The 13,607-nt window shown below is 49.1% G+C and overlaps 1 protein-coding gene across 8 annotated transcripts in view; it reads left to right on the top strand.

The window, feature by feature from the left end:
- Nucleotides 1-13,607, top strand: part of SLC6A20 (solute carrier family 6 member 20) — a 152,627-nt gene that overhangs the window by 36,822 nt on the left and 102,198 nt on the right. For 2 of the 8 annotated variants that reach the window (XM_082413880.1, XM_082413874.1), the window contains 4 exons: nt 1,148-1,352; nt 2,867-3,026; nt 4,232-4,397; nt 6,041-7,281. In XM_082413880.1, coding sequence (XP_082270006.1) covers nt 1,148-1,352; nt 2,867-3,026; nt 4,232-4,397; nt 6,041-6,190 — 681 coding nt within the window. In that variant the 3' untranslated portion in view covers nt 6,191-7,281. Of the gene's footprint in view, nt 1-1,147; nt 1,353-2,866; nt 3,027-4,231; nt 4,398-5,301; nt 5,666-6,040; nt 7,282-12,915; nt 13,457-13,607 lie in introns of those variants that run through there. The other 6 variants (XM_082413873.1, XM_082413877.1, XM_082413876.1 and 3 more) reach the window with 5 other exon arrangements.

The following is a 13,607-nucleotide window of genomic DNA, read 5'->3' as shown; positions in this document are numbered from 1 at the left end:
GTGGGATCTTCCCAGACCAGGGCTCGAACCCGTGTCCCCTGCATTGGCAGGCAGATTCTTAACCACTGCGCCACCAGGGAAGCCCCCTAATTCTTTTTAAACTGATAAATTGGATGCTATTGTTATTTTATACAACAGTGTCTGTATTGACCTGCATGCTTGCTATTTTGTTTACCTTTATTGCATCCCAGCTCTCTTCTGGGGGCATGTATTATCAGTGACACTGTTTAGCACTGTTGGCTCAAGGTAATAAAAAGCAGGCCACCTTTAGTAGGTTCTGTTGTTGTTTCTAAATTCTCTGCAAGTGATCACTCCCTTATGGTCTGCACCCAGGGCGGATGAATACCATTGTCCCCATCGGTATGCTGTTGAGCTGACCTATATTTTGAATCTGACAATCCAACATCTGCCATTCCAGGGGAAGGGTGCTGAAATCTTAGTTCTTATTCCTGCTGACTCTTCACTCATAGTGGCAGGTTTTCTGGTCAGTGTATAAATCTCGGGTTGCAAGCTCACTGCTTGATCATCTCTGGTGGTCTTGCAGGTAACCCAATTCAGACCTGCAATGGAAGCTTTCCGCAGTGTCTGCTTCTGCTGCTTCTGCTACTGGCAGCCAGCGGGTGCTCCCCGCCCCCCGCCATGAGCCCTTTCAACCAGGAGTTGAGGCTCTATTTCCACAGTTCAGTTTCCCTACAACAGCATTACCGCCGCGGGCATCCGGCCACTGAGCAGCCCTGCCCACTTGGTTGCCTGCCGGCCAGGCCAGCTCCCCACCATTCTGGCTCCTGTAGCTGTGGCTCCACTATCTCAGCTCCCAGAACACCCAGTCAGTCATGATACAGGAAGCAGAAATTATCCAACCATTATTTTACTATATTTTATCCAGAATGATGTGAGTTGGGGCAGGAGAGAGGAACTCGGTGTTCCGAGTTGACTCAGATGTCTCCTCACACTTTGCAAACAAGGGCCCCTGACAGCTCACATTTCTATCCAGCCCAGCTCAGCCTGAGTGCAGATGGAAGATCCAACCTCACAATGCGGCTTCTCGTGGCTGATTCTCAGGTTCCCCAAGGAGCTTAGCACTGGGTGTGTTTAAGGAGTCCTAAGTCCCCCGGGTGTGTAACTGGTGTCTTCATCCTGTGGGCAGGCTGTCCAGGGCACCGGCCTGGCTTTCATCGTCTACACAGAGGCCATTAAAAACATGGAGGTGTCCCAGCTGTGGTCGGTGCTCTACTTCTTCATGCTGCTGATGCTGGGCATTGGAAGCATGCTGGGGAACACGGCCGCCATCCTCACCCCTCTGACCGACAGCAAGGTCATCTCCAGCTACCTGCCCAAGGAGGCAATCTCAGGTGAGTGGGCCAGCGAAGGTGGTGGGGCTCGGGGAGGTGAGCAGAGGGAGGCGTTTCCTCAGGGGCCATGGGCTTACCGAGAGGCTGCAGCAACCTCACAGGGGTCCTGCCATGGCTGTCTCCTCCCGGGCAATCTGGGACCTGGTACACGTGATTCACCCCCATGCATCTGGTTCTCCACATCACAGGGAAGTGAAGTGGTCACCCCAACCTTGGCAAAGGCCAAACTCCCCAACATGGCCCTCAAAGCTCTCCAGGCTAGCAGAGAACCTGCTTTTGTCTTTGTTTGTGTTGACTGAAGCATAACGACAACACATACATTTCTCACACCAGAGAGCCCCTCCCTGCTCCTGCCCCGTCAGTATGCCCCCATCCCCATCCTCTTTACCGTCCGTGTAATAATCCAGCCTAAGACCATACAGCACAATTCATCTACCCCTTCTGCAGCTGGCAGACCTTTGCCTTGTGAGGGAAAGAACCTGTTTATCCAAGCATGCCTCTCCGTTTCACTCCACCACCCATCTGCTCCAGTGCAACCTGGCAGTGTCCGGAGAACCGTGACTCCTCACCTCCACATCCGGAACCCCTCGTCCCAGCCCACATCAAACCCAGCTCCCACCAGAGCCCTCTAGTGCTTAGCCTCCCTGCGCTCAGGAGCCAGCATTATGTGAGCCTCCCCTCCGGCACAGAGCCTGTTCTCCTTGTGTCCCCCTCAGGACAGCGGTGGGGCTCACTGGCTGGTGGTATAGGGTGTGGCCAGGGAAAGGGCAGGTGGGAGCTTTAGAGTCTAATACTTTGTGGGGTGCCCAAGGGAGGCAGCAGAGACTGGGGCCAGAGCTTCGGTTCTGGAGACAGAAGGGCCTGTGTCTGAATTCCAACTTGTTTTCTTTCTGTGCTGTGGGATGTTGGGAAAGTTACCCGACATCTCTGAGCCTTGGCTTCCCCCTCTACAGAAGGGGGGCTCCTGATAACCTGCCCCAGAGGCTAAAGGCTCCACTGCATGGCAAGTGCCTGGGGTGTAGTGGCAGCTGGGTAAGCATTCGTTTCTTCTCTTCCCCTCCCTACTCCTCTCTCTGGTCAGATGTGAATCCTCTCTAGGGGGTCCCGTAAGGGGTGCCCTGCAGCTCAAATCTCCTCCCCTGATTCACTTCCCATGAGCTCAGTGGCTGAGTTGCTGGGATAAACAGTCACCAGACCCATAGCCTGGGTGAGATTCCCCTAGACAGCAACGCCTACAAGTTTCTCTTTTCCACCGAGTTTGATTCCCCGCTACTGGACAGCTCCATGAATTAACAGCAGGAAGTCCTGCTGGCACTCCTCGCAACACCTTTGCCCCATGCTCCCCAACACACACATGTGGCACACACACGCAGAGGCGCCGCTCCATGACGGCTCCCACAGCCCATGCGGATGAACCGAATGGCCAGCGCCTCCTCAGGGTCCATGGCTCTTGGGCCCCACAGAAAGCTGGGTGCACAGGCCGGGGTCTCAGGCAGGTGGCCTTGTGTTCCTAGGTCTGGTGTGCCTCGTCAACTGTGCCATCGGCTTGGTGTTCACCATGGAGGCCGGCAACTACTGGTTCGACATCTTCAACGACTACGCTGCCACGCTGTCCCTGCTGCTCATTGTCCTGGTGGAGACGGTCGCCGTGTGTTACCTGTACGGACTGAGGCGGTAAGAAGGCCCTGCCCCTGCCAACTGCCCCGGAAACCCACCCATGAAGGTCATGCCTCACAACACTTTCTGCCACATGTAGTTTCGAGAATCCCAGGTGTTCACATTATGCATGTGGGTCTTTCTTTGTGGTCTACAGCCCAGGGTCCTGCTAGGTCAGTGGCAGCAGGGGGGCAGGTGGTGATGGACACGCCGCAGGGTCCAGGAGAGGCAGGGGCTGTGGTTCCCGCTGTGACAGTCTCACCCGGCCCCCTCTCCTCCCCTATGGCTGCCACTTCCGCCGTGGGGAGCAGTTTCAAAGGCCCTGGACTGGAGGTAAGACACCAATCCGGATGCTGGGCCTGGGTCGGCCACTAGCTGGGTGCCCTCAGGCAAGTCACACCACAGCCCTGGACCTCAGTCCCCTCCCCTGGGAAATGGGGAGGTGGCTGGGTCAGCATTTCCCAAAGTGCTGAGATACTTTCCATACTCATTTGTGTGTGTGCGTGTCCCAGAAAAATATATGATTAGCCTATCCAATCCATGGTAAAACAGATATTGTCATGCTATTGCTAAATTCAGGTAAAAGAGTCAATTAAAAAAAAAAAAGCCCACAGACGATGGAAATCACAATGGTGGGCTGCAGGCAGCTACACTTGGGAAGCAGCGCTCCGTGCCAGCTCCAACGGGTCAGGGCCAAGGTGCTTCCGTTTCCTTCAGGTTTGGTCCTGCCTCCCTCTGCCCCAGAAAACCTGCTCTGGTTTCAGGGGACAAAAGCGATTCCCCTCTGGGGGCGTTTCTAGGGGGAAGGAGAGTTGCTGACAGACAGCAGGGTGGGAGGGGTGGAGCAGGGCTGCCCTCGGGGGTCCCCTGGTGTTGAGGACTGGCTTCACAGGCGCCCCGCCAGGCCCTCTGTTCCCACTGTCGCTGGGCGCTGCCCTCTGGTGTACAGCAGCTGCCTCCAGCTGCAGGCCAGCACCAGGAGGATGGCCTCTCATGTCCACTCACCTATGGGTGGTTGCTTTGCCCCCTCTGCGGCGGCCTCAGCCCTTCTCCCCTCCCTGCCCCCAGGACCCCCAGAAGGAATCAGAGACGGCCCAGTGGTCGTGTTCAAACATCAGTGGCGCCCAGCACAGACTCTCCCTGAGCAGACGGGGAGGTGTGGCCTGGACTGCCTGGCTGCAACAGCATGGGTAACCCAAGGTTTCTCTCCCACCTCCAAACAGATTCGAAAGCGACCTGAAGGCTATGACTGGACACGCTCTGAACTGGTACTGGAAGGCCATGTGGGGCGGCGTGAGCCCGCTGCTCATCATCAGCCTCTTCGTCTTCTACCTGAGTGACTACATCATCACGGGGACCCTGCAGTACCAAGCCTGGGACGCCTCCCAGGTAGCTATCTCGGGCCCCAGGCTCGTGAGCGAGCACGGGCCTCTAGTTTGCTGAAACCAAGGAACTCTCTCCAGGGTGGGGGTAGGTTATTTGTCACAACATGGAAACATCACCCAGGTATGTAAAAATACTCAGCCCAGGACAGCAGAGCTGGGCTGTGAGTTTTTCAACATGGGCTGCAGTGAAGAGAGTGAGATTCCGTCCAGAACTTCCTGGTGGCCTCTGTCCACTGAGGCCACTCAGGAAAGGCCAAGCAAGGCTGGAGGGCAGGGCCCCTGAGGAGCTGGGCGGGGCAGGGACTGGCGTTTACACTGGAGTTGCTAGGACAGAACGGGGGACTGAGGGGGCACTCAGGAGGCTGGGCTGCATCTGCTCACCCAGCAGAGGGCAGCACATCAGTGTTTTAACAACCTGGACAGCCGTATCACTGCACGGGGCCTGAGGGTCAGCCTTGGCTGTCCCTGCACAGACACACTCTCATAAAAAAGATTTACTTTTTAAGGAAAGTAATACAACTGACCAATTTGGATTTCTTTCCCTGTGGGTAGAAGATGCTGCCCCTTAGCATATGGTGTGTGTGGAGTGTGCAGACAGGGTGCACAGGGCCCGTGCTCCATCCACACACTCCACGCTGCACTGCGGCTGGGAAGGCGCCCCTGCGTCTGGTTCTGGCAGTGGTGCCGAGCAGGGCTTCCCACCCCGCAGTGGAGGAGCAGGGTTTTTCCTCCAGGCCATGCAGCCTGATACTTTTGGAAAATGCAATTAACAAACAGTGAATTCCTTAAAAAAAACGTAGAGCAAATACAAGCACCCAATATGTATCAGATTCAGCAGACAAAGGATTATGCTGTCAAACTGCTAAAATCATTTATGTTTCCTCCCAATTCCTGTACTCATCACACAGAACACAGAGTAACAACAGATGAGCAACAGAAATCTGTGGGCTGGTTCCCGCGGCCACACTCCGTGTGGCATTTTGGTTTACAAACCGTACGTACTCTGGTTGACAGCCAAGTGCCTGCTCCCTGGACTTAGCTGTCCTCTGGCTCCTTTGTGGAAAGGTAGCGTAGCATTTACTGGCTTTTGGGCCTCAACTGGTTTCTCATCAGTTTTGCATTTAGGGAAACATCCATCATTCTTCCAACTAAGTCCTGAGGTCCATCAACACTTCTCGTGAGATGAGAGCTGTGCTGCTGGACACAGAAGCTAATAACCACATGTGGCTCTTGAAATGTAACTCATTAAAATTAAACAAAATTTAAAATTCACTTCTTGCGCATCACCGGCCACATTCCCAGTGCTCTCAATGGCCACCTATGCCGGTGGCTGCTGTATTTGGACAGCACTGGGCAAGGGTAGCCCTTACGTTTAGGTGCCCTGCTGCTGCCTTGAACATAAGCCTTGGATTATTCTCATGGTTGCTCTTTCCAGGTAGCTCCAAAGAGTATGCACAGGGGGAGTCAGTCTGCCCAGCAGAGCCACTAGTGACCTGCACGCAGAGCTGGGGCGGCCCCGGGTGGAAGGATGCCCGGCCGCAGATGCTCTCTTCCTCCCGCCGGAGGGCCTGAGGCCTGGAGGGGTGGTGCCCTCAGAAGGTTCTGCACGGGAGGTTCTTTCTTCTGACACTCAGCTTCCTTCTTCAGGGCCAGCTTGTGACCAAGGACTACCCCCCCTATGCACTGGCCATCATTGGGCTGCTCGTGGCCTCCTCTACCATGTGCATCCCCCTGGGGGCCCTGGGGACTTTCATCGTGCGCCACCTCAAGCGGGGAGACACAGCCTCCGTGGCCTGAGAGCTGGGCTTCCCCGAGACTGCCGTCAGCCGCTCACTATCTTACAGCTACTTACGTACAGATGGAGCCGCCTCAGCTGCTTTTGGAAATATTGACTCCGGAAGCACTCAGCCCATCGTCTTCTCTAGAAAGGATTAGGAAGGTGAAAAGAAAGAAGACTCCCTCAGGAGGACACACACCCTGCTCACCGAGCCGCCCCCCGCCCCCCCAGAGTCACACACGGTGCTTCCTACCTGTCACCACGGAGGCAGAATTCTCACGGCCAGTCTTGAAGACAACTGCTTGACTCTAGCAAAGTCCTAGAAGTAGGGCACACCGGGAGCTGAAATTTGACTACAGTTTTTATGGGATAAAATTTAAGGAATTTTTTTTTTTCTGAAGAGATCCCAAAATACTAGCAGGCATTCATTTTTAGAGAATTTTGAAAAGGAGTTTTTTAACTAAGATGACTAATCTGAATGTCATCAATGCAAAATTAGTTCTTTTTTCAGTCACAGTGAACCTGCAATCACTGTGTTCTCCTTCGCTAATAGGATTGACTGGCCATAAAGAAAGAAGGCCTTTGTTTGGAGCTCACAAAAGGAGTCACTTTTCCCTAATCTGAGGCCTCTCGGTGGGTCCAAGACCAGTCCTCTCTACGAACAACCCCAAACCACCTTCGGCCCTGGTGTCTCACGGCACTGAAGAGCTGCCAGAGCCTCTATGAGGATGAAAGTGAAGCTAACTTTCCCATAGACCTAAGATTATATTTGGATATGATGACCAACTCTTTATAGGAAAGACCATGACCATAACTTAGTTTTAAATTATTTATCTGTACATAAGTTTTCTAAAATGTATAGAAAGATGGCTCTCAAACAGAACACCCAGTAAGTGAAGACACACTATTTATCATACAGCATTAGTCCCCCTTGTGAACGTCTCCTGTCTTTTAACTGCAATAAGTAGGTCAAGGTTATCCCGGAAGTGAGGAAGTCCCTTACTGCTCTAACATTCCTGAATTCCATGTTCTCAGTGAAGCACAGAAAGTTTCTTTGAGTAGATTTGTACAGACATCTTTAAAGACACTTAAACATTCACCTGGGAAATCAGCTAGAGATGGCTTTTCTTTTAAAACTTCGTTTTCATGCCATAAACTTCCCTATAACAAGAATAGGCATTAGAAAGGTCTTAGGCAGTCTTGAACTTCCAGCTTCACCTGATGCCCATAAAAAGACCACTTGGTGGTGTTAGGTAAGCTGGACAGCCGCATGTAAGTCAATGAAGTTAGAACACACCCTCACCCCATATACAAAAATAAACTCAAAATGGCTTAAAGACTTAAATATAAGACACGACACCATAAGACTCCTAGAAGAGAACATAGGTAAAGCATTCTCTGACATAAATCGTACCAATGTTTTCTTAGGTCACTCTCCCGAGAGAACAGAGATAAAAGCAAAAAATAAACAAATGGGACCTAAATGAACTTAAGCTGTTACACAGCAAAAGAAACCATAAACACAACAAAAAGACAACCTATGGACTGGAAGAAAATATTTGCAAATGATGTTACCAACAAGGGCTTAATTTCCAAAATATACAAACAGCTCATACAAGTCAACAACAAAAAATAAACAACCCAATCCAAAAATGGGCAGAAGACCTAAATAGACATTTCTGCAAAGACAACATACAGATGGCCAACGTGCACATGAAAAGATGCTCAACATCACTAATTATTAGAGAAATGCAAATCAAAACTACAAATCAAAATGTCACACACCAGTCAGAATGACCATCATTAAAAAGTCTACAAATAACAAATGCTGGAGAAGGTGTGGAGAAAGCGGAACCATCCTACACTGTTGGTGGGAATGTAAACTGGTGCAGCTACTATGGAAAACAGTATGGAGGTTCCTCAAAAAACTAAAAATAGTTGCCATATGATCCAGCAATCCCACCCCTGGGCATGTATCCAGACAAAACTATAATTCAGAAAGATACAGGCACCCCTATGTTTACAGCAGCACTATTTACAATAGCCAAGACATGGAAACAACCTAAATGTCCATCAACAGATGAATGGATAAAGATGTGGTACATACCTACAATGGAATATTACTGAGCCATAAAAAAGAACAAAATCATGCCATTTGCGGCAACATGATGGACCTAGAGATGATCATACTAAGTGAAGTATGTCAGAAAGAGAAAGACAAATACCATATGATCTCACTTATATGTGGAATCTAAAATATGATACAAATGAACTTATCTGAAACAGAAACAGACTCACAGACACAGAGAACAGACGTGTGGTTGCCAAGGAGGAGGGGTGGTGGGGGGAAGGATGGATTGGGAGGCTGGGATTAGCAGATGCCAACTATTATATATAGAATGGGTAAACAAGGTCCTACTCTAGCACAGGGAACTATAGCCAATATTCTGTGATAAACCATAATGGAAAAGAAAAAAAAAAAAATCACTTGGCTTTAAAATGCATGAACCAGCATTTACTTACCACAACTAGTCAGTCCTCCGATTTCTCATCACAGGGTTCTTCGGTGTCAGAAAACCTCAGCTATCAAGGCTTGGAGAGTGAGCACACTCGGCAGCAAATACACAGCACAGAGTCTGTTCCTGAATCCTTACGGGTCACAGCCTCCGAGCCCCCAGCCCTGGTCACTGTCTTACAACAGGGGCCGCCCCTCGGGGGTTGGTCATCACCTGGGTATTTCAGCCCTGAATGCTAGGTATCCTCAGGAGCGTAGACACAAATGTTGTTCTAGAGCGGCTCTTTAATTCACAGTTGCTGTACTTCAGTGGTCCTCCACCTCAGTGTCCATTCAAACCACCCGGGAGCATTTAAACTCCTGGTGTCCAGGCCACGCCCTGCCAAATCTGAGAACTGGGGCCCTATTTAAGAGAGAAGGAAAATGTGTCATATATTTAGGCACACTTACATCGGAAGTGACCTTTAAAAGTTTGAAAGCACTTTTGAGCATTTCTAATTGTATGGAAAAGTTACTTCTCCAGAATAATTTTTGCTCACAGAACTCAAATAGATGAAGTCCCATTATTATAGACTAATGTGCTCCACATGAAAATGTCTCCAGCTTGGGTTCAGTTTTATTCTGCTTTCTGAGAATGCATGAAGAGCAGAACATTTCATAGTAATCCTCTTGAACCACTAAGTCCTGTTTCAAAAGATTCTTTGAATTCTTTGACTGTTTTCTAGGGACTGCACAAAAGCAGTCATCTTAACATTTGTCCACCCTCTTCCAATAAGCTGGAGAGAAAAAGGCACGTTCCATCCCTGTGCCCTTAGCAGTACAATGACATTAGAGCCAGACACGGACTCCAGAAAGCTTTCTGATTATACTAAAAACACACCTACTCTTCACTTAGTTCTAAAGAATCAGGTAGGGAAATGTTTGGGTTTTTTTAGCAATTGTCATAAATAAAACCCTAAACAAATATATCTCTAGGTCTTTTTGGTCACTTATGAAATGTAGTTTTGTTTTGAGACCTCTCAACCCAAGATTTTCCCTCCTTATGTAAACATACTAGCTAATTTTGAAAAAAAAAAGAAAATAAAGGAGAATCCATCTGGTCTCTTTTCTACTGCCTTCTCTATGTTTGCTTCCTCACATGCAGTGAAACCGCACCAATGCAGTGTATGAAGGCCATCACATGAGAAGAGGATCACATGATAACAGGAAGGGTAGCATCCAAAAGAGAAATTAGGGGAAAAAATTCTAATTTGCTGGATTTAAACAGAATGTGAGCTCTTCCGAATTGCTGCAGAATCTTTCCAACCCTTTTGAGAGGTGCCCTGGGCAGTCTGCCCACCTCAGGATCCCTTGTTGACTGAGGCCATGAGAACCCACACAATAGGTTTGGGTGTGACCTCAGAACTGTCCTGGGGTGGAAAGAGCGTGTAAACTATTGTGTTAGATTTCTGTATAAGTTATTTTACATAGAAAAATTAACTTATGGCTGTTCCACTTTATAGATAGAAAAGCTGGGGAAGAGAATTAATTCACCCAACCATTTTCTACTCAACATCCAGTCAGAGGAAGAAAAAAACGAGCGATTTAAACAATCCTTTTGCAAGGCAAAAAGTACATCTACAAATACGAAATTCTCAACCAGAATTTTCTGACCAGTCTCTTACATGTGAATCATGTGTCCTTTCGTATTGCCCACCTGCATAGGATCAGCCTTTATGGAGTATATTACAATCCAGTCCCTGTGTAGGCTCTGGGGAAAGTTCTGGTCCCTGGACTTCATGGCTCTTAGATTCTAGAAGGGAAAAGAGACAATGATAACAAATGATATAATTACAGACTGTGATCTTTTCTAAGAAGGAAATAAATGGGCCAAGTGATGGCGTGAGAGGGACAGTGCTTCAATCAGGTGGTCGAGGAGGAGATATGTGGACTGAATTTTGAAGAAGAATGAACTAGTTATTGGAATTGCTGGAAGGTCTGTCCAGGCAGAGGCAATGGAAGTGCAAAGGCCCTCAGGGGAGAAAGAGCAGAAAGGAGGCCTGTGGTTGGACTGGGGAGGGGAGCTATGGGAGATGAGCTTGGAGAAGTGGGCAGAGACCAGGTCATATAAGGCCTTGTAGGCCACAGCAAAGAGCTTCGGTTTTCTTCAAAGAGCAACAGAATCTCACCTGAGGGTTTAACGTGGGGCCCTGCATCATCTAGTTTACACTTGAAAGATCACTTGTAGCTATGGAGAACAGACTGGAGAGGGTTGTAGATGGGGACCTTGGAAAATTATTCCAGGAGCTACTTTAGTAAGTCCATGGGAAAGATGATGGTGGCATGGACTTGGAAATTAATATGGAGAGGAATAGGTGGGTCCGAGTTATATTTTGGCAGGGGAGAGTTGCCAAGACTTGCTTATGGACTGGATGCATAGTTGAGAGGAGAGGGGTGAAATGTTTGACTTACTGGGTGGATGCTGGTGGCATTTCCTGAGATGGAGAAAACTCGGCATGGAACCAGTCTGCAGAGTATAAATCAAGAGCTCTGGGGGGGGGGGAAAAAAAGAGCTCTGCCTGACCGTACTGAGTTTGAGATGCCTGTGAATCAGGTGGGAATATCTGGTAGGCAGCAGAACATTAGAATCTGAACCTCTGGGAAAGGTCCAGTCTAGAGGTATATATTTGGGAGTCACAGCATAAAGATGCTATTGTAAAACCATGGGTCTAAATGACATCACCTGGGGTAAGCGTGTACATGGAGAAGAGGGCTTAGGACCAAAGCCTACAAAAAAATCCAACATGTGTTCAGACAGGGCCACAGGTTCTTTTCCATCTTTCTCATTGAGAGAGGGGGTCTGTGTCCCTCCCCCTGAATCTGAGTGGGCTTGTGAGCGCTCCGACCAATAGAATATGGCGCAAGGGACACCACTGGACATTAGAGGCTAGATCATAAAAGGCCACGCAAGCTTCCACCTGGTTTGCTGGAACACTCACTCCGGCTGCCCTGAGCCAACCAGGTATGAAGTCCTACTACCTTGAGGCTACCGTGCTGCAAAGCCACATGGAGGTGCTCCAGCTCACAGAACCAGCTGGGCCACCTTCCAGCCACCCTTGTACAGCACCAAACCAGCACGGACCAGAGACCAGCCCCTCTGTCAGCTGAGTATCACTGAGTGACCTCTGTCAGTGCCATCTGGAACAGAAGAGATCACCCAGCTGTGCCAGGCTCCATTCCTAACTCACAACACTGTGAGATTACTTTCCAGAAATAGATAACTAGAACAGGGATAAAGCAGAGAGGAGACATCAGTAGGCAATGGAGTTGTGAGTAAAGCTGGACAGAACCCAGGAGAATGTGTGCTCCCAAAAGGTCAGGAGAAGGACATCTTAAATTCTCCTAAACATGACTTACAACCTGTACTTCCCTACTTCTCCTAACCTCAGAGTCTATGTTTAAACCGAAGTCTAATAGGAGCTCAATTTAGGACATAAAATGTAACATGATATTTTAATAGATGATACTTTAGCTTCCTACAGCTAGAAAAGTAAACAGGCAACAGGCACACATCACTGAAAATGGTGAATGAAGAAAGACAGAAGTCTGGGCCTTTGGCTAAAACAAAAAGCAAAGACAAAGTCATGCTCAGAATAACCTATAAAGGGAAGCGCTAAGAACAAACAGGCCATCTGACCAGTTCACGCAGGACTAGGGCATTCGTGGTAATAATTAAACATGTCACAACTCCTTTTAATTGTCTCTCCCCCTCCACCCCTGCAGTGAAATCCCATTTATGGAGCCTCTGCGTGATGTCCAACACAGAGGATGAGAGCTGGACATCAAGGAAGAGCTCCCGCCTGTAGACTTACCTGGGTTTCTCAGCAGGGGGGTGTGTCCGTGTGCATGTGTGATCTTAGGGAACCGCCATATGGATGAGAATCCAAGAATTTAGAGTTAAGAGACGAAGTTCAACACACAAGTGAGGTTCAAATATAAATTAGAGCCCATGTTTTCTTTAACTCCAAGGCCAGAGTGCTCGCCCTCATGCGAGCCTTATTCAAAATCAATTTCACAGAATGGTCCTATTGAGATGCTCTGTAAATAAAAAATTCCACAGACCAAAAAAGTCTGGGTGCTGCTGCGTTGCATACACCCCCTCTAGGGGAGTCAAACCTCTGACAAGTCCGAGAGTTGAGAGAAGTCTTTGACTATGTTTAACCCAATGTTTCCAAACGGTTCTCACCACAGATCCCTACTGTCAGAAAACAGCTCTGAGCACGCAGGACTCGTGTTATTCCAAACACACTCAGGAAAACGCTTTGCCGAACAGACTGAGAAGCTGGGGGCCCAGAGCTCAGGGAAGAGCCAGGCCATCCTGCAAGACACAGCTGAGTGAGGAAGAGTTCTCAGCAGTGAAAACACCCAGGCCAACGGGACAGAACAGAAAGCCAAAACCCCGCAAGTGGAGGGGAGCCTGATGTGTGACAGTGGCAGCACCGCACAGCAGGACGGAGGGAGTCGGAAAGGCTCTCTGCTGACTCTTCCCGTTAACCCAGTGGGAAAAGAAAACTGGGGCCTGTGTCGGATGACAGCACACAGTCCCTCCCCAGGGGCTACACTCTCCTCCCTCCATCACTTCAAGTATGGCCATGCGACTTGCTCTGACCAATGAAATATGAACAGAAGAGATTGTCACCTTCAAGCAGAAACTTCTCCCTTTTCTTTCTGCCAGGACAACTGGTAATGTTCCTGTGTGAAGCTGTTCCGTCGCTCTGGGTCCCAAGATGCAGATGTCATGTAGCAGAGCTGCAGCAGACCCTTCAAGGATACAGAGAATGAGTGAGAAATAAGTCTTCATTTTTTTAAAGCCACTGAGATTTGGGGATCATTTGTTACCACAGCATAATCTGATCTACCTGGATTGACACAGACCATTTCCT

This window comes from Balaenoptera physalus (assembly GCF_965194825.1).
Source record: "Balaenoptera physalus genome assembly, chromosome: 11".
Taxonomy (NCBI): domain Eukaryota; kingdom Metazoa; phylum Chordata; class Mammalia; order Artiodactyla; family Balaenopteridae; genus Balaenoptera; species Balaenoptera physalus.
This window is presented reverse-complemented; position numbering and strand designations above follow the sequence as displayed.